At 47.5% G+C, this 22,432-nt stretch overlaps 1 protein-coding gene across 1 annotated transcript; it reads right to left on the bottom strand.

The window, feature by feature from the left end:
- Positions 1–425: 425 nt before the first annotated feature.
- On the bottom strand, positions 426–18,685 carry LOC142922692 (fructosamine-3-kinase-like; the record flags this gene model as incomplete). The annotated part of the gene is made up of 5 exons (XM_076063516.1): positions 426–1,586; positions 2,340–2,497; positions 3,355–3,477; positions 6,585–6,676; positions 18,541–18,685. Coding segments are annotated over 5 exons (537 nt in total), but the record flags the coding sequence as incomplete, so codon positions are not given.
- Positions 18,686–22,432: the final 3,747 nt, after the last annotated feature.

Here is a 22,432-nt window from a genome sequence, read left to right as displayed (position 1 = left end):
CTCGCTCAACCGCGCAGCTCAAGAAAGTAGTTCGGCGTCGACCGCTCACAAGTCGCCTTATGGCGGTGCGCGTTCTCTAAATGAAGGCAACCGCGTTATAGCGTGAACACGCGGGACAGACCCAGTTGTCGTGTGCGGGTCAACTCCCTGAGATAAATTTGCTGCCGACTTCATGCGTTGTATACGCCCAGTGCTCAGCCAATTGTTGTGAGCGTCGCTCCTCTGCCCTCTGTTGTTAATGGAGGGAGACTGCACCCAACTGCCAAGTATCATCCTTCGCGAGCCTCTTCAAAATGCTCATCTTGACACCGCTGGAAGCAGCCATCGACCTTGACCTCACCCCGCTTGCACCAATCGCACAACATCACAGCGTTGACTCTCAACTGTTACTTGTGTAGAGGGGGTCAGATTGTCCAGACATTCGGTTGATACTAATAGGGTTTATTTGCCAGTATTGTAGATTATTTGAATTACATTTGTTTGGGCGTCAGGGTGGTGCAGTGGTCACGCCCGTGCATGGCATCTTCTGAAGGAGTGCCTGGTTTCGCTTTCCTAATTCTGGTCCCTTTCTCTGCATGGATTTACTCCCATAGCAAAACAACAACAAACACATACACTGTAACTGGTACTAGCCAAACATCTGGGATTGTTTTTGTTATGCTGCCTTGCCCAAAATGGCATTTGGTGATAAAAAAATTTGGCAGGAATTGATGCACTAATGCAATTTGAACTCTTATTTATTTTTATTTCATGACTTGCTTAGCGTTCATATTCTTGGTTCTTTCGGTAAAGTCACATAAATAGAAAACAAGAAATAAAATTCAAATTAAATAAAAACATTCAATTTAAAAAAGAACAAATAAAAAATAAATGTAAAATAATAAAAGCAAAAAACCCACGACGTTTCAATCGCAACACAAGCGGTCTTTATTTTATTGTTTTTTGTTTTCTATTTACGCGACTTTACCGAAAGAACCAAGAATATAAATTCCTGCAGTCACGAAAGTTAAGTCAAAATTTGCTTCGCGTTCCTTTACTTTGCCCTCCCATCTGTTTGTACTGTTGTTTGTTGTTGTAACTTTCTGACTCGCCCCGACTGGACATCTGTGAAAAAAGAGCTTCATAGCTCATCAGATTCGTCCAGCCTAATTAAAGATTCTGATTCGGACATTAACTGACCCAGTTTTCACGTGGAGATCACGGCCAGGATGTGGAACAAAGGGACCACCGGTCACACTCACGTGGAATGCCTAGGGCATTGCACAGCATTTAATGGACTAGTTTCGTGAGATTTAGTGGTGGCTTAGGGAAGGCCTTTATTCAACAATGTATATCATGTATATCATGGCCGATAAGAATTTTTATAGTCATACACCATAGCCCACGATTTCCTGCACCGTTCATTCACTTGAGGAGACTGCGCATGGTGGAGATGGATGACCCTCGGTATCCTGTCTCAAAGTGATTCCAGTGGTTCAGGTAGTGGAAGAGTTGCTGGAGCTTCTGGCTCTTGCCGAAGCCTTGTGACTTTGGGATGAGAGCGTGGTAGGATGAGTGAAGCGTGGAGCTAAAGCTCCTGGAACATCCTGTACCCAAACAACACCAAACATTCAAAATCTTACAATGCTGTTGTTCCAGCATGAACAACATAACAATGAACAACATTTTCACAAATTCAACGTAATGCAGGAAATTGAGTGGCTCGAGGTTAATTTCAATGTCAGAGCACCGAGCCAATGCCATTGAGGTCCTCCATTCAAAATTCAGTGAGCCATCTATCAACAAACGTCCCTGCGAATTGAGGGCAGGAATGCTGTGGTCTCAACTTGGTCACCAATGGCTGCACAGTAAACATCATGTCAAATGTGTTTTTGTTCACTGAAGCATATCCCAGCTCTGAGGGTTTGAATTCCATTTGACGTGTAATGAATTATCTTCAGCTTGGATTTCTGGTAAAGCACATCAGTGGCAACTTGTCTCTGAACCAGGGGTTCCTTGTTCGACAAACTGTGTTTCTGGAACATTCAAGCATCCTCAAGTGCCGTGGATAAGTAAGAGTTTTATTGTTCCACTATTGTTTTGTGCACCGTATCAGCTTTAACAGGATTTGCCCAAAAAGCCTTAGCAAGGAAGGATGAGTCTTTGTAAGTTAGCAAATAGAGAGGGTGGAGACCTCAGCATGTAGACATCTCAACCACAACTCTACCTGGTCTCTGTTATTTATTTAGTGAGCCAGCCCTTGCCACACTGAGGTTATACGAATGAACCTTGCATGCCACAGACAGGGCAGTGAATGGCAGTTGCTGCTATTGTTTTGGTTGTTTGTAGTTTTTTCTTACCCAGCGATGGCAAGCTCGTACTCCGAGTGCCCATAGAAGGAGGCTGGGTCAAAGATGACGGGCCCTTCATTAATCTCTGCAGCGTTCCCAGTCCATAGGTCACCGTGGAGCAGTGCCGGAACCACCTCTACGTCCCGGAAAAAATCCCCCAACCGAAGCTGCACACCACGCAAAAAACAACACCACTTTATTCATGATAACGTTTTTTTAGAGTTAGATCGCATAAATTTACATGCGTCGTACACCCACTCCAATTGCCATTAGGCAATTGCCAGAAGCCAGAACGCTTCTGGCAATTGCTTGATGATGCTGGGTGTAATCACCAGCGAAAGGTCGTACTCGTTTGAAAATGTTCTGCGTTTCCTCTCTAACACACCAGAGTGCCGAGCAATAACATAAATGGCACGTTCTGTTCATGTCAGAAACATTACTAATGGGCTGTGTTGGGTGGATGTGGGTGTACGACGCATTTACACTTACGCTATCTAAGCCAAAAAAAACTTTATCATGAATAATATTGGTCGCGAAAGCCTGCGTGTGAAACACCACTTTACCTTTAAAGTCACCTCGAAAACCCACTGCGATCAAATGGGTTTCCCATATGGCTGTGCACATGATGAGCTACACTGCTGCATGTATTAACTCTTTCCTGCTCCGAGATGACTGCAAGTTGCGGGGTGCATCCCGTTCACCGCTGAATCTCGTGTACGTCATCGGAACGTAATAGGAAGTAAATATTAAATAACTTTATCGGTACCGAGGATCCCACAAGGCCGTGCGGGAAGGTGTGTAGCACAGTTTGGTACCAGCTATAATAGAGTGCTGTCCTGTCGCTACGGTGCTCTGCGGCGAGTACAATGTCTTTAAAAACAACGGCGCTATGCCTCTCTAAAAAAAATTACCGCTGAACCACTTGCGCGTTCCGAGATTCGGTGGTGAACGAGACCCATCCTGAAATGAGCAGTCGTCTCGGAACAGGAAAGGGTTAAGGGCGAGAGTGAAACGGCTTACGAACCTGAAGCCGAGACCAGAGCTCGCGGGTTTCCCGTTCACCGTAGTCCTTCTCTATCATGTCCAGCTGAAGCTGCAGTCGCTGCCGTGAGAAGAATGTCACCCAGTCCTCCTGCCACTCATTCAGCTGGTGGCATAAATATAGTTTTATTACAGACATTTAAAAACATAAGCAAATAATACCTACTTTATTTGGCCAATCCTTGACCTAAAACAGTGATATTCACTCATTTTCGGAGGCGGGCCACTTTCGCGAATAAGACATTATCAGTGAAAGAGCCATCTCACATTTGAAACCATTGGGGGGTTTGACAGCATGATGGGGTGTTTTCACTTGTGTGTATTGTCGGGGACTGCACGTCAGGGGTCGCAGTAAAAAGGACACCAGGGACTGCCACCGGCCCGCGGGCCTTGCAATGAAGAACACGGTCACCCAGAAACGTTGAATTTTATGTACAAATGGCTGGGTAATTCTTAAGACATAATTCGACACTCATGTTATGTACCGATTATCATGCTGTAGTCTTTGAACATCTCATTCTAGCCACCAATTGATATCCTCATAAAAAATTACAACAGCATTGATCCTAACGATAGGTTCTGCGCTTAATTCCCGCACCTCCGTTTAGCACGGTTGGCTATGTACGGTGGAAAGGAAGTGCAACATACATTCATACAAGTCTGTCAAACCCGGCTGAGTGTAATTGGTAATTAGCGAAAACATAACTAATTATGTGAACACTGGTTATGCAAGATCGATCTCTGAGGGAACTTGAGTGACATCTGGTGATGTCAGTTGTAACTGTGTGCCCTGTTATCAAAGGTACAACTCTGTGCAATTGAAGAAAATATATGCATTTTTTCATCAAATATACTGTTTTATAAATTTGTGTACTTATGCAAGAAAAAATGTACGTCAATCTAGTTCTTAAAATGTAACCTTAAACCAATGTTACCATCATCAGTGGTTAATAGACTATTACACAAAGGACTCTCATATTTCTACGATGTAATACTAATTAGACTGACATCTGAACAACAGCTGATTTTACCGCTCCATGATAAAACTAATTTAATCAAGTAAACATTATTGCCGCTCCTATAAAACTTTGGTCACCCAGGCTGTCCTTCAACAAAAGGGTATATTAAATCTATAATATGCTTTTTTCTGGGTTAGATCGCATAAAAATAAATGAGCCGTTAAACCTACCACCACCTAACAGCCAATTTGTAAGGTTGTCACGTAAACGGAACATGCCAATCCGCTACTAGTACAGCAAACCGAAGTGTTGGAGAGAAAATCCACAACATTTACAATCTGAGTATGACGTTTCGCCAGTATTTACAACTATCATCATTAGGTGGACAGCCAAATTCGTAGAGAAATCCTCCTGTTTCATTCCTTGGAGGGATAGATGTGATGACGTCACTTGTGAGCCCTTCACGAATTGGAATGTTCTGTTTATGTGACAAACCTTACGAATTGGCTGTGTCGGTGGCGGGTATAACGACAAATTTATATTTCAACGATCCAACCCAAAAAAACCGATATTATGGATATTGGCCGCGAAAGCCTACGTGTTAAACGGGTATATTAAAATTTAAATGGGCTACAACCAGTTTCATGACTTTAAAGCGGAGATCACATGTGGGATGTAACCACAGCATATAGCCGTATGAAACCCACATACTCTACATCCTCCTGCCCAGGGTCCATACCTGTTGGGAGAAATTCAAGACTGAAATTTGTATCAAAATCTGTAAAGCACATGAGAACCTTAATTTAGCAGTCTCAAACTGACTGGGACCCCTGTCGTGACGGAGCAGCTGAACATTGCACAAAATCATCAACGCATATACCAAGGGTGACCAACTTTCCTGACCCTACCAGCAGCATACCATAATCTTTAGATGGCCACGGGAGCCACAAGAGATAAAGATTAGCCATACAGAAGTTGACTCGTGTTGACTGGCTGTGGAATTTTGAGTTTAGAAATCTCAGTGCCCTGGGAGTACTCATGGCCTGCCTCCGATACCAGATTGTTCTCACTTCATATAAAGTTAAATTGAAGAGTTACAAATTAGCAGCGCCTCTGCAGAGCCACACTTGAACTGCCCAGGAGCCACATGCAGATGCCGAGCGATGGTCTGGCCAACCATGGTATTTTCTGTACATTATAGACTTGTAAATCTAGCGTATATAAAAAAATTAGCTGGAAACATTTATTTTAGCATTTACTCTATTGCCCTTTAATGAATGAATAGCAAAACTACATGAACTCTCTCCTAAAGCCTTCTTTTGGCTAGCAGACCTTGACATTTATCTCCTGAACATATTGCGATTATATTCTTGGTTCTTTCGGCAAAGTCACGTAGAAGGGAAATAATACAAATAAAACATAATATAATAAAATTCTCACGACATTTCGGCCACAACGCAAGCAGCCGTCCTCAGGTGAAGAAACAGAGCTGTCGGAAAGACAGCGTCTTAATGAACACTGCCCAGTGTTCACTGCCCAGTGTTCATTAAGACGCTGTCTTTCCGACAGCTCTGTTTCTTCATCTGAGGACGTCTGCTTGCGTTGTGGTCGAAACTTCGTGAAAATTTTATTATATAATGTTTTATTTGTATTATTTTATTATTTCCCTTCCACGTGACTTTACCGAAAGAACCAAGCATATGAATCCCTGCAGTCACGAAAGCTTTAAATCGAAAAATATTGCGATTAGCAAAAATATAAAGGGACGCAATGTTGAATGCTCTAAGTCTCCTTTGCAGAAGAGTTTGTCCTGATGGACTTAAATACAGATACTTTTAATAGCCATAATTCATATATTACCCAACATAATTCATATTCTGAAAAGTACATTGCACACACATGAACAATACAGTTCCCTTCATCACAAAGATGGCTAAAACAAAGAGATGAATGTGATTAGGTGTGGAAAAGCATGACTGCTGGCTGGCTAGTTGTGTTCATGTATGAAATAATGACAGCATGTGTCTATCTCATTCACTAGCTCAATCGCTTGATTTTTACGATTAATAAACAGCTGTATGAAATGTGTGTTTGTTTACACACAAATCGCCTGTTTACACATATTCATTAGATCCGATTAGCATGCCTACTCTCAGTGCGAAGGAATGTCAACATAATACATAGTTGACATGATGCTAGGGTTGGATCGGTGGGCCTAGTTTTCCACATGTTTTACATTTTCATGATTCAATACCGATAGTTTTCTCTTCCTTGTGAAGCCTCTCTCCAATCTTCCTGTTGTGAAGGTGCATTTCAGCCAGATGCTGCCCCAACAAGCCTGAGCCCCTGTCAGAGTGTACAACACAATAGACATGTCAAAGAAAACATTAACTTTATCATGTCAACAAACCCCAAGTAATAATTCATATGCAAACTAAACTACATCATATTTGTCCAGGTGGTCTGTGGCCGAGAACCTCGCTTGAAAATACGAATATATCAGTTCACATTCTGGTTTGGGTGACTCAAAACAATATTCTTCTGGGGTTTATACAATGAGTGTTACTTCCTGGGAAGTCAATCCTATGTAGACTATAAATGAAACCATTTTTTATTTTACCAGAGCTATTTTTCAGAACCGACCTGGCCACAAATGATAGCCTAACGAAGTGGCTTATCACATGGAAATTTATAGCAGCCAAATGCTCAAAATACTCATGTTTCTAAATGTGCAGGGAAAAACTGGAGAAACTGGAGAAAAACCTGCACGACCACGGGGAAAACATGCAAACTTCAAATATACAGCAGGCGTCAAGGTCGGGATCGAACCTACGAAGTTCAATATACCAGGCGAGGTAGTTAACATCTCCTAGCCACCATGGCGCCCCATTCTCTGACTTATCCACCCACCCACCCACTCGTAAAGCCACCCACCCACTGACTCACCCTGCCACGTACTGAATCTCTAAACCAACAACTCAACCGCCCACCCACGCACTCACCCTGCCACATACTAAATTTCTAAACCAACAACTCAACCACCCACCCACTCATCCAACCTCTCACTTACTAAACCAGCCACTCACCAACCCACCGACCCACTCATCCACCTATTCACTTAAAATAGTTCAACTACAATTTAATTATTTAAAAATCACCAGGGAAGGCCCACTGAGCTATACAGATCCTTGTCGGAAACGACGTGGCAAACAAATGATAGCTCAAAGAAGTGGCTTATCACGTGGACATTTATAGCAGCCAAAGCCTCTAAATGTATATTTCTAAATATGCATGAAAAACTCGGAGGTCCCAGAGAAAAATCCATGCAACCACAGGGAGAACATGCAAACTCCAAATATACAGGCGTCACGATCGGGATCGAACCCACGATGTCTTATACAAATGGCGAGGGAGTTAACATTCCGCTACCCTGGCGCTCCACTCTGACTCAGCCTCCCACCCACCCACTCAAACACCCAGCCAAGCACTCATGAACCCAATCACCCTGGCACCCACTCAATCGCGAAACCCACTCACTCATCAACACACCCAGCCACTCACTTAACCACTTACCTACGAACCCACCTGCATACCCCCCACTCACTACCTCAACGACCCACTCACTCAACACTCCACTAACCCACCCACTCACCTATTCATGCCCCAAATCACACACTGACCCATCCACCCACTTAATCTATAACTCATGCACTCACTCACCCACCTGCTCACCAGCCACTTATCTACTCACCCACCCACTCATCCTGCCACCTTCTCAACCTCTAACCCACCCACGCACCGAACTACCCACCTACCCAATCACCCATCCAATAAACTACAACTAAACTATTTTGTATTTTACCAGGTAAGCCCCACAGAGCTATATAAAACATTTTAGAAGTGATCTGGTTACAACTGATACGTGAACGAAGTGGCTGATCACGCTGACATTTAGTGCAGCCAAATCTTCTAAACAAATCTTGACTCTAAATGCAGAGGGATAAATCTGGAGGACCCGGAGAAAAAACCAGAAGGCCACAGGCAAAACATTAAACCTCATAATATACAGGCAGCAGGGTCAGAATCGAATACACGATTTCCTGTATACTCAGTGAGGTAGTTAATCTCTCACCATAGTGGCACCCCTCTCTCTGACCCACTCACCCAATTACACACTAACTCACCCACTCAACCTCCCACATTAACTTACCCACCCACCAGTCACTCCCCCATTCACCCAACCACCCCCTCACTCACCCAACCACGCACCAACTCACCTACCCACTAACTCATCCACCCATCTTCTCCCGCACTCAGCCAGCCACCCGCTCAATCACGTGCCGACTAACTTACTCACACACTCACCGACCAATACACCCATTCACCCACTCACTTACCCACCCACAATCTCACTACCCAAGCCAACCACCCAGCCCCTCACTCACCCACTTATTCAATCACCCACTACCCCACACACTCACCCAACCACTTGCTCACTTACCCATATGCTAACCCAACCACTCACTCACCGACTCACCCACCCACTAACTCATCAAAATTAATTATCAACCACTCACCCAGCCACCCACGCAATCTCATACCCACTAACTCACTCACCTACCCATTTATGCACTCACGCACCCACAAACCAACCCACCTACCCATCTCTTCACTCACTCACCCACCCACACAGTCAATCACTCACCTACATACCTACCCACTAATACTCACCCACTCATCCAACAACGAACTCACCAACCCACCCGCCGAATCACTCACTCAGGTACTAACCCACTCAACTTCTAACCCACACGCTAACCACCTAACCACCTACCCACACACTCACTCACTCACCCACACACTCACTCACTCATCCACCCACCCAAACATCCACTCACCCACCCACTAATTCACTCACCCACTCACTCCCTCATCCATCCACTCACCTACTCGCCCATCCACTCACTTACTCAATGAGCCACTCACCTTCTCACCCAGTACTTACACATCAACTGACCCTGCCACCCACTCAATTTCTAACCCACCCACTCACCCAACCAGCTGCCCACTCCCTCAGCCACTCACCTACTTACCCACCCCGCTTACACATCCACTTACCCTGCAATCCACTCAATTTCTAATCCCCCACTCACCCAACCACCCGCCCACTCATCTACTCACCCATTACCACGGAATTATTCACCCACCCATCAGTAAACCACCCAATAATCCAACCACTCACAAACTAAATCACCTATTAATTAAACCACCCACTACCTCAACCACCCACTAACTTAACCACCGAGCCACTCACCCACTCAGCAAGCCACCCACTACTATATATCTAACCCAATATCTCACTCACCCACCGCCCACTCACCTACACACGTATGCACTCACTCACACACCGCTCACTCACCTACACACTAAATTATGTTTATTTTACCAGGTGAGGCCCAATGAGCTACATAGCTCGTTTTCAAAACAACCTTCACCACAAATAAACCGACCATTAAAATTATATTTCGATTTAAAGCTTTCGTGACTGCAATGATTCATCTTCTTTGGTTCTTTCGGTAAAGTCACGTAGAATGATAATAAAATAATAAATTGATATTATTGATATTATTGATATTATTGTGTTATTTTATTTTATCAATTTATTATTTTATTATCATTCTACGTGACTTTACCGAAAGAACCAAAGAACATTAAAATTATAGACTGATCATTTCTTTGTCAGTGGGCAAACGTACAAAATCGGCAGAGGATCAAATACTTTTTTTCCCTCACTGTACATTGCGGGGGTCACAAAAATATCTCCAAAATCCTGAATGAACACAAGATCCAGGTCCGATTCAACACAGTACAAAAAAAATCCGTGATCTGGTTATATCTGTAAAGGATGTGGTTCCAGACATACAGTACCCGGGCGTTTACAAACTAAAGTGCAACTGTGGTAGCAGCTACATTGGAGAAACCATACGACATATATCGGACCCCATCCGCGAACATAAAGCAGACTTGAAACACGGTAGGAGGAACTCCTCTGCCGTGGCAGATCACTGTTATAATTCAGTGGGCTAACATGACATTGACTTCTCCAAGACGGAGGTTCTTTGCAAGCCAACCGGCTACCATGAGAGATTCGTTCATGAGGCCATCCACATATACAAGCACAGAGACAATTTCAACCTAGAAGATGGATTCTGGCTTAGTAACCATTGGAAAGATGTTTTAAACCATTTCGGTTCTTAATTGATTGTACTTTATGGTGATTTTCAGACCGCAGCCCTTTCACTGGCACTGCCTCTTAATACTTCTCACACCACGGTCAATGGTATGGTTTACAACATGTAGTATAATAATCAATAGTATAACATTGTAATGTTTAACATAACTCATAAGGCAATATATAGCATCGTAATTGCATAATGAATATACATCAGTGTGGTATATAGTTGGGTTCATAAAATAAGACATAGTGTAATATAACAAGTCTAATAGTTTATAATCTAAAGTATAGGGTAGTGTAAAGTAACGCATTGTATAATTCAAAAGTGGAATCTGTCTATGATATGATGTTATACCATGTAGTTTAGATTGGAAGGTATAATATTGTATTATATAGTAGTCCAGTTTACAGCATAGTCGTAAGGCAACTCAGGACACAACAGCGCACCTTGGCTGTTGCACTTGCCCCTTTTCTTGTTTCCTCTCTGCCTGTGTTCCCAGCCCCCTCCCTCCTCCTCTCCGGAGGTGATGCTGGTAACATGCAAATTCATATTTTAACTCCGCCCACACAGCTTAATAGACGCGGTCCTTGCATGTCAGCGTTCATTCAAGCTCTGTCTTCCGCACAGACCTGTCTCTTCACTTGAAGAAGGCCACTTGTGTTGTGGCCAAAACGTCGTGAGAATTTTATTGTCTTATTTTATTTTATTATTTTATTCCCATTCTACGTGACTTTACCGAAAGCACCAAGAAGATGAATCCTTGCAGTCATGAAAGCTTTAAACCGAAATTTACTTTTTATTTCACCAGGCAAGGCCCATTGAGCTATATAGATCCTTTTCAGAACAGACCTGGCTACAAATGATAGATATACGAGTGGCTTATCACAGATACATTTATTGCAGCCAAATCCTCTAAACGCATGTTGCTTCTAAATGCAGAGGGAAAACCCTGAGGATCTAGAACAAAATCCAGGCGACCACGGGTGAGAACTTACAAACTCCAAATATACAGGCGACAGGGTCGGGATCGAATCCACCACCTCCTGTATACTAGGCAAAATAGTGAACATCTCACCACCTTGGCGCCTCACTCTCTGACTCAACCATCCACTCACTTACACGCTAACTTACCCACTCAACTTCCAATGTTAAATTACCCACCCAGCCATCACTCACCCATTCACTCACTCACCCAACCCGTCACTCAACCCTCCGCTCACCCACCCACTCACTCATTAACTTGCCCACCTATCTTCTCAACCACTCACCCAGCATCCCACTCAATCTCATACCAAACTAATCTACACACACCCACACACCCACTCACTGACCCACTCACTTATGCACTCGCCCAACCACCCACTTACTCCCTCATGGACTCACCAACCCACCCACCCATCTCCTCACTCACACACCCACCCCATCAATCACCCACCCACTAACTAACACCCACACACTCACCTACTCACCCACTCACCGACCCAGCACTCACTCACCGAGCCACTCAATCGCTAACCCACCCACTCACCCACCTACCTGCCCACTCACTCACCCAGTCACTAACGCACTCACTCAATGTATAGCCCACCCACTACCCACCTAACCTCCTTCCCACACACTCATTCACCCAACCACATACCCACCCACACTCACCCATACACTCACCTACTCGCCCAGCTGCTCAATTATTTACCGAGCCACTCACCTAATTACCCAGCCACTCACCTACTCACTCACCCTGCCACCCACTCCATTTCTAACCCACACACTCACCTAACCACCTCCCACTCCCTCAGCCACTCACCGACTCATCAAATCACCCACTACCCAAATAACTAATCATCCACCCACCCATCACTCAACCAAACAATAATAAAGCCACCCAATAATTAAACTACTCATTAACTCAACCACCCACTAACTCAACCAGGTTTATTTTACCAGGTAAGGCCCACTGAGCTATAAATATTGTTTTCAGAAGCACCATCGCCAAAAATTATAGCTCAAAAAAGTGGCTTATCATGTATACATTTATAGCAACCAACTCCTCTAAATACATGTTTCTAAATGTGGAGGGAAATATACAGGCATTAGGGTCAGGATCGAACCCACAACCTTCTGTATACGAGGCGAGGTAGTTAACATATCGCCACTGTGGCCCCCCACTATATGACTCTCCCACCCACTAACCCACACAGTCACCCACTCACTTAAACACCCACCGTCACATGCATCCAGGCACTGACTCACCCAGCCACTCAGTACCCATAAAACCACCCAGGCACTCACCCATGCACTTGCCCACTCACCCACCCACCCAATTATCCACACACTAAACTAAATTTTAAATTTTTTTTTTTATTTTACCAGGTCAGGCCCACAGCAAAATAGATATTTTTCAGAAGCCACGTGACCACAAATAACAGTTCAATGAAGTGGCTTTTCACGTAGAAGCTAAATTATATAAATGCATGTGTCTAAATGCAGCAGGACAACCCGGAGAACTCTGATTAAATGTCACGCGACCACAGGAACAACATGCACACTCCAAATTTCCAGGCGTCAGGGTCGGGATTGAACTCACAACCTCCTGCATAAAATACGAGGAAGTTAACATCTCGCCACAATGGCACTCCACTATCTGACGTAGCCACCCACTCACCCACCCACTCATAACAAACCCACTCAACCCTGACAACTACTCAATCTCTAACCCACCAACCCAAGCACACAACAACCCACCTACCCATTCACCAACCCAGCCAATAAACTAAACTAATTTTATTTTACCAGGTAAGGGTCACAGAGCTATATACTGTACATCGCTTTCAGTAGTGACCTGGTTACAAATGATAGGCCAACGAAGTGGCTTATCACGCGGACATTTATTGCAGCCAAATCCTATAAATGCATGTTGATTTTATATGCAGAGGGAAAACCCGGAGGACATGGAGAAAAATCCATGCGACCAAGGGGAGAACGTGCAAACTCCAAATATACAGGCAGAAGGGTCGAGATCGAAACCACAACCTCCTGTTTTCCAGGTGAAGTGGTTCGCATCTCACCACAATGGCGCTCCATTCTCCGACTCTCCCATCCATGAACCCACACACCCACCCACTCAAATACCCACCCATTAACTCAACAACACATGAACTCAACCACCTACTAACTCAACCAGCCACTTACTCAACCAGCTTACTCAACCACCCACAAACTCAACCACCGAGCCACTCACACACTCACCAAGCCACTCTCTCAATCTCTAACTCACGCTCATGCATCCAGCTACTCACCCATCCACTCATCCACCCACCCACACACCAACCCACTCACCCACGCACCCAGCCAATCATAAAAAAACACTGAACTAAAACGAGTTTTTTTCCAGGTAAGGCCCACAGCTATATAAATCTTTATCAGAAGCAATCTGCCCACAAATAACAGCTCAATGAAGTGGCTTTTCACGTAGAACGTTATAGCAGCCAAGTTCTATAAATGCATGTTTCTAAATACGGAGGGACAACCCGGAGAACCCGGAGAAAATTCCAACCGACCATGGGGAGAAGATACAAACTCCAAATGTATACAGGCTTTAGGGTTGGGGGGAACCTACGAACTCCAATATACCAGGCGAGGGAGTTAACATCTCGCCACTGTGGCGCCTCATTATCTGACTCACCCACCAACTCAACTACTAAAGCCACCCACACACTCACTCACCCACTCACAAACCCACTCACTCACTAACCCACTGACTCATCAACACACCAAGCCACTCACTCAAGAACTTACCTATGCACCCACCTACACACCCACTCACTCTAAATATACAGACGTCAGGGTCGGGATCGAACCCATGACCTCGTTTATAAAAGACGAGGCAGTTAACATCTCGCCACTATGGCACTCCACTCTCCGACTCAGCCACCTACTCACCCACCCACTCACAAAACCACCCACTGGATCTCAAACACACTCACTCACCAATTTACCCACCCACTCACCCTGACACCCACTCAATCTCCAACTGACCCACCCACGCACTCAAAATCCCACCTACCCACTCAACCATCCAATAAACTGAAACTAAACAAAAAAATTTTATTTTACCAGGTAAGGTCCACAGAGGTATATCAAGTGACCTGGTTACAAATAATAGGTCGACGAAGTGGCTTATCATGTAAACATTTATTGCATTCAAATCCTTTAAACGCATGTTGATTTGAAATACGGAGGGAAAACCCGGCTAACTTAATGCACACAATGGACCAGAAGGACAAGCGCAAAGGGTTCACATAATGCGCATGCATAATGTATGTTGACTCATTAATCTCTCCCCCCCTCCCCACTTTGCATCAAGAGCACCAAAGTGTGGTCACCACATCTATGCCTCTTTATAAGGAACGAAACAGACTAACTTCTCCACAAATCTGGCTGTCGCCTGATGAAGCTAGTTGTAATTACTGGCGAAAAGTTGTACTCAGATTGTAAATGTTGTGGCTTGACTCTCCAACACACCGGTGTGCTGTACTAGTTACAAATTGGAATGTTCTGATTACGTGACAACCCTTACTAGTTGGCTGTGTCGGGTGGTGGTGGGTTTTTTAACGACACATTTATATATTTACGCGATCTAACCCAAAAAAACCCCTCTATTATGGATATTGGTCGCGAAAGCCTACGTGTAAAACAAACCCCAAGGAATCAAAAAAATCGACGCGACCACGGAAGAAGATGAAAACTCCAAATATACAGGCTTCAGGGTCGGGATCGAATTGATTACATCCTGTATTCTGGGCGAGGGAGTTAACATCTCGCCACTGCGGCGCCTCATTATCTGACTCACCCACCCGCTCAACTACTAAAGCCACCCACACACTCACTCACCCACTCACAAACCCACTCACCCTGCCACCCACCCACTCATACAAATCGGCATCAATACCGTTGCTTTGTATGATCTGTGAAACGCAGAATATTGCAGATAAAATCGGACATTTTGAGCTTACTGCCGGATCGATTGAGAGGAATCAATACAATTAGTCTCGATTCACGATCAACAAAGACAATATATAGGAAAATCTCTGATCGGTGATTTTGATTGCATCATATTGCAGCGCCCCTTTGATGATGTTATAAAGCACTTGCCCCAACAGTCTGTTAAAGGCTACACGGGGGATCTTTGTGTGCGAGTAGCTCACAGATGCTTGAGAGATCTGGACACTGTCCGATCATCAGTGAGCTCCTCCGGCAGGCGAGGCTGAGTTGGCTGTTGTCTGTGCATTAAGAGGTGTTAAATATCCCACGCAGAGGAGTCTGCTTACAGGACAGTTAAAAGGTTCTTCACGTACCGTGTCCCGTGTCACCTGAACGTTAAATGGGGCCCCAGTAATTCAGTGTCCACCGCTGATCATCTTTCACCATCACCACTCGTCCATGAAGGCCAATGCGACGAGGCCATAGATAGACGGCGTGTTATAACGGAGGAGGGGGGGACCAGGAGAAACGTTGTACTACGTGACATCACAACACCCTGCACACAACCGTAGTGGCAGATTAGGGTGCGCATCATTCACGAATATGTGGTTTAAGTGGTTGAGAGTAGATTTTGGTGTAAACTGATCACGATGCTTTGCGTGGCCTGCATTTAAAATGTAATGTGTGGGTGCGTGAGCAGATATGAGTGGGTGAGTGCGTCAGTAAGCCAGTAGGTGAGTATGTGGGTGGATGGAGGGGGATGGGCGGGCACGCCATGGGCTGGAGTGGAGGTGGACTGATGCGTTATGGGAGGATGTGGAGCTGAGTGGGCTTTGCCGACGACTGGTACCAGCGGTGTCGGGATCGGCCTCTGCGGGAGAGGCTCGTGAAGGACGCTTCTACTGGGCAGTTGGAGACAGTCGCCCTCCACCAACGGAGGAGTGACGCTCACAACAACGAGCGGAACACCGGATGATAAATATGCAGCAATTTGGCACAGTACGGGGTACAGGTGGTGCATCTGCCAGTCATCTCAGTCAGCCAACCCATGGCACCTGGGTCTGTTCCAGGATCTCTGGTCAGCAAGCCTTCGACACGTCACGTGGCTTCAAAGTGCACCTGGCCTGGCACAGGCGCCGTGGTGACGTCACTGTCACTTATTGGCGAATGGCGACGGTCGATAACGCGGCGGTGGTTGTGAGAAATGCCATTTTGGGGGGGGGGGGGGGGCGCCAAACCTGACCAGCTGTAAACCTCACGTCGCCTCGCAGCCACACAGTGGCAACAGGGAGTTCTGGATGGGTGCAAGGGGCTGGTAATCCCCCTCCACCTTCAACTAAATAACCACACACGCGAGCCCTTGGGTCTCTCTGTGAGTCGATGGATCTGTGTGTGGTGAGTCTATGGGTCTCTGTGAGAGTCCGTGGGTCTCTGTGTGGTGAGTTTATGTGTCTCTGTTTTATGAGTCTATAGGGCTCTGTGCGAGTCTGTTTGATTCGGTGGTTCTCTGTGTGATGAGTCTATGCGTTTTTGTATGACTCTATGGGTCTCTATGTGGTGAGTCTATGGGTCTGTTTGGTGAGTCTATGGGTCTCTCTCTGAGTCTATGGGTCTCTGTGGGGTAAGTCTCTGCGGCTTTGTGGGGTGAGTCTATGCGTCTCTGTCTGATGTGTCTATGGGTCTCTGTGGTGAGTCTATGGGTCTCTGTGGTGAGTCTATGGGTCTCTGTGGTGAGTCTATGGGTCTCTGTGTGAGTATGGGTACGATTGAGTCTATGGGTATCTGTCTGGTGAGTCTATGTCTCTGTTTGGTGAGTCTATGTCTCTGTTTGGTGAGTCTATAGGGCTCTGTGCGAGTCTGTGGATCTGTCTGAGTCTGTGGTTCTCTGTCTGATGACTCTATGGGTCTCTGTGGTGAGTCTATGGTTCTCTGTGCAAGTCTGAGGGTATGTGCGTGGTGAGTGTATAGGTCTATGTGTGATGACTCTATGGGTCTCTATGTGATGGATATCTGTGGTGCACATATCCTGGCACAAGCGCCGTGGTGTCGTCACCACCACTAAGTGGAGAATGCTCCTACCCCTGCTCCTGCTTGTTCTTGTGCTCGGGAAGGAGAGAGAAAACTAGACTAAGGTCCACTGAGCTAAACATCTCTTTTTCAGAAGCGACTTGGCACCAATGATAGCTCAACGAAGTGGCTCATCATCACAGTCACTAAAGTTTTAAGTCAAAACTTTAAACGAATGTTTCTAAATGTGGAGGGAAAAACCGGAGGACCCGGAGAAAAAGTCCACACGACCACGGGGAGAGACAGAGACACGCAAACTCCAAATATACAGCAGGCATCAGGGTCGAACCCACAACCTCCTGTACACCAGGCGAGGTAGTTAGGGGGGAAAGCAGAGACAGCGAGAGGGAGGAGAATTAGTCAAACTCACACTCAGTATTACTAACTAACCATGATACACTCACCATGATACTCACCATCATACTCACGCATTCACCATCATACTCACACACAAGCCCACACACATCAACAGTCACCATTCACCACTACGTGGCGGTGATGTCCCCACAATAACTCAGGTGCCAAGGTTTGACGGCTGTGCCAGGCTAAGTGCAGGAGGAGGCCACGGGCCAGACTCAGGTGCCATGGGTTGACTGCTCTGCCTGGCTAGGTACAAGAGGAGGGCTAGACCCTGGTGCTATGGGTTAACTCGTGTGCCACCACCTGCACAACCACCACAATAACAACCACACAACAATAACCACGACCAACAACTGTAACCACAACTATAATTTAACCACAACTATAATTCCCATCAGCCACACGGCCCTCTGGGAGTGCCTCTCAACAGCAGCAGGGCCGAGCTCTGCTTGAAGCAGCGCCGTGAACTCAGCAGAACGTGACGGCTGTGGGCCAGGCGCCTCCTTTGTCTCCCCCCACCGCCGCCGCCGCCACTGCTGATGTGGACACACCGCGCGAGGTTCCCACCTTCAGGCTGAGTCGACGTAGAGGAGGCCCAGCGAGCCGCCGCTTCAGAAGCTTTCGCGACCCACTGACGGTGGCCGTGAGCGGGAAACCAAATCAGCCGCTCGCCACCCACAATCCACAGCGCGCGCCGCCTCCACTCGGCCCCGGCCTAAGCGGAAGTAGCAGCGGGGGAGGGGGGCGGGGCATGGGGGGTGAGGGGGCGGGTCACGAGGGGGTGGGGCAGGGGGGGCAAGGGGGGGGTGAGGGGGAGCATAGAGGGGGTTCGTTAGGTGGAGAAAAAGGGGGGGCATGGGGGGTTGTGAGGGGGCATGGGGGGTTGTGAGGGGGCATGGGGGGTTGTGAGGGGCATGGGGGGTTGCGAATGTGGAGGGGCGGGGGGGGAAGGGGGGTCACGAGGAGGGGCAGGGGGGTAGCGAGGGGGAGGGAAATGGCGGACCATGGGGCGTGGTCGCGAGGGGGGGCAGGGGGGGAGGAGCTCAGGTGTGAGGGGGAGGAGCTCATGGCTCTGACGTCACGGGGGCGTGGTTACCTTGGACCACCCCCGCGCCTCGCGCCACGTGCTTCCCACTGGCAGTTTGGCCGTTAGAGAGACGCGGACCGACCCCAGAGCAGGAGTGGAACCGAGCTGTGGGTGAGTGGTGGCGGTGGTGGTGTGAGTCTCTCTGTGTGAGTCTGTGTGTGTGTGAGGCTTTCTATATGAGTCTGTGTGTGTGTGACTCTGTGTGTGTGTGTCTCTCTGTGTGAGTCTGTGTGTGTGTGAGTCTCTCTGTGTGAGTCTGTGTGTGTGAATCTGTGTGTGTGACTCTCTGTATGTGTGTGAGTTTCTGTGTGAGTCTGTGTGTGTGTGTGAGACTCTCTGTGTGTGTATGACTCTCTGTGTGAGTCTCTGTGTGTGTGACTCTCTGTGTGACTCTCTGTATGTGTGAGTCTGTGTGTGTGTGACTCTCTGTATGTGTGAGTCTCTGTGTGTGTGTGTGAGTCTCTGTGTCTGTGTGTGTGTGAGTCTCTGTGTGTGTGTGAGTCTCTGTGTGAGTCTCTGTGTGTGTGAGTCTGTATGTGTGCGAGTCTCTGTGTGAGTCTGTGTGTGTGAGTCTGTGTGAGTCTCTGTGTGTGTGAGTCTCTACGTGTGCGAGTCTCTGTGTGAGTCTGTGTGTGTGTGGAACGGTCGTAGAGCTGACAGCGCGCCGCGCTATGAACCCGGCGACCCCGAGTTGGATTCCCTCTAAAGGCCAACAGCAGTAACGATTATCTGAACCGGTGCTGGGCCTCCCCTAGGTTGACTCAACCTCGAATGAGTACCTGGTGTGGTGTGTAAAGATCGCCACTGGGGAGACAAAGGCGGCCGGGCGTGGTGCTGGCAATCCAACCCCCTCGTGTGTCGTGCCGGCCTTCATACGTACTGCTGGCTAACAGCACTTGCCCCTACAGCCTGTTAAGTCTCTACGGGGATCTTTGTCTTTGGTGTCCCATACTGGCAGGGGGAGGAGTGTTGGTGTTAATGTTGGTGGTATTAGTGGTGGGGGTGCTCGTGATGGTGGTGGTGTTAGTTGTGTTAGTGATGGTGGTGTTAGTGATTGTGGTTGTTAGTAGTGGTGATAGTGGTGGTGTTACTGGTGTTAGTGATGGTGGTGTTGGTGTTGGTGGTATTAGTGATGGTGGTGTAAGTGAGGTGATTGGATACCATGGTGGTCCCCATCTTTAAGAAGGGAGACCGCACAGACTGTAACAACTACAGGGGCATCTCACTCCTCAGTGTGCCGGGAAAGGTCCTGGCAAGGATTATTCAACACTGCCTTACCAGGCATGCTGAGGAGAGGCTTGCGGAGCCCCAATGTGGTTTCAGGAAAGGGTGGTCCTGCACAGATGCCATATTTTCTGTCCGTTTGCTAAAGCAGAGGTGTAGGGAATTCCAACAAGACCTACATCTCTGCTTTATTGACCTGGTAAAGGCCTATGACACCATCAGTAGGCCTGGGCTCTGGGTTCTTCGTGCTTTCGGAGTCCCTGACCCGCTGCTGACGATCTTTAAGGACCTTCATTATGGTGAGCGGACCCGGGTAAAACTACATTGCCGGGAGTCGGAGCCATTCCCTGTTCACCTTGGGGTGCGACAGGGATGTCCTCTGGCTCCAACATTATTTAACATCTATTTCGACCACGTAGTTCGTGAGGCCTTCAGTAGCTGTACCGGAGGAATTTCCATCTGGTACAGATACAGTGGGAGGCTGATCAATGCCCGGATGCCGTCAAGGGATGGCTCCCTATTGGTCAACCACGTTATGTATGCCGATGACGTGATAATTGCGGCTCACTCAGAGGAGGAGTTGGAGGCGCTGCTGCTAAAACTGGAGTGTGCCACTAAGAGGTGGGGCCTTACCATCAGCCCCACCAAAACGAAGCACCTGCCTGGGTATTTTGTACCATCGGGCACTCCACCCCCACAACTCCCAATCGGTGATGGGGCAGTTGTGGAGAGAGTGGAAAGTTTCCCATACCTGGGCAGTGTGCTCATGACCGTCTCCGGTTTAACAGCAGAGGTCTCACTCCGAATCAGTCGAGCGGCATTATCTTTTCAGCAGTTGCGTAACGCTGTGTGGAAGCTACCTGGTCTGTCGCTCCACACGAAGCTTCGGGTCTTCTCAGCCGCAGTCATTCCCTCCCTTCTCTACGCTTGTGAAACGTGGACCCCCCTAATGGAACATCTTTGCCAGTTAGAAACGTTGAGGCTGGCCTGCCTCCGATCAATCCTGGGTTTACCCATGCTGGATTGTGTGAGGAGCTCACAAATCCTCGAAAGATCTGGACAAAGCCCCATCAGTGAGCTCCAGCAGGCAAGGCTGCGTTGGCTGGACCATGTAGCCCGCATGCCCAATCACCGCATGCGCAAGCAGCTTTTATTCGGCCGGATTGAGGGGGCTGAACGGACGCGGCACGGGCTAGAGAAGATATGGAGTGATGTGGTACAGCAGGATGTGGAGCTGAGTGGACTTGCCGATAACTGGTACCAGCTGTGTCAAGATCGGCCTCTGTGGAAGAGGCTCGTGAAGGACGCTACTGGGCAGTTGGAGGCAGTCGCCCTCCAACAACAACGGAGAGCGCAGGAACGACGCTCGCAACAACGAGCAGAGCGCCGGATGGCTAAAGCACAGCAAGTTGGCACAGTAAGGGGCACAGGTGGTGCATCAGCCAGTCATCTCAGTCAGTCGACCTGTGGCACCTGGGTCTGCCCTGTGATCTCCTGCCAGCGGGCGGGCGTTCGACACTTCACGTGGCCTCAAGGTGCACATGGCCTGGCACAAGCGTCGTGGTGACATCACCGCCACTTAGTGGCGAATGTCGGTTGTTGTTGTTGTTGGTGTTAGTGATGGTGGAATTTTTGTTGCTGGTCTTAGTCGTGGTGGTGTTAGTGATGGTGCTATTATTGGTGCTGGTAGTGGTGTTCGTGGTGGTCTTAGTGGTGGTGTTAGTGGTGGTGGTATTATTGGTGGTGGTGTTAGTAGTGGTGTTAGTGATGGTATTAGTGGGGTAGTGTAGCGGTTAGCGCGCTGCGCTAAGAACCTGGCGACCTGGGTTTGATTCCCGCTCACGGCCAACATTGGTGATGATTATCTGAACTGGTCCTGGGCCTCACCCTAGATCGACTCAGCCTTAAATAAGTACCTGGTGCGAGGTGCAAACATTGCCACTGGGGAGACAAAGGCGGCCGGGCGTGGTGTTGGCCACCCACCCCCTCGTGTGCCGTGCCGGCCTTCATAGGTGCTCGCGGACAGCACTTGCCCCAACAGTCTGTTAAGGCTAAACGGGGGATCGTTGTCTTTGTTCGTGGTGTTAATTGTGGTGTTAGTAGTGGTGTTCGTAGTAGTGGTGTTCGTAGTGGTGGTGTTCGTAGTGG

This window comes from Petromyzon marinus, unplaced genomic scaffold (assembly GCF_048934315.1).
Source record: "Petromyzon marinus isolate PM22_M1 ecotype Great Lakes invasive population unplaced genomic scaffold, UKy_Petmar_22M1.pri1.0 PM_Scaffold_14, whole genome shotgun sequence".
NCBI lineage: Eukaryota > Metazoa > Chordata > Hyperoartia > Petromyzontiformes > Petromyzontidae > Petromyzon > Petromyzon marinus.
This window is presented reverse-complemented; position numbering and strand designations above follow the sequence as displayed.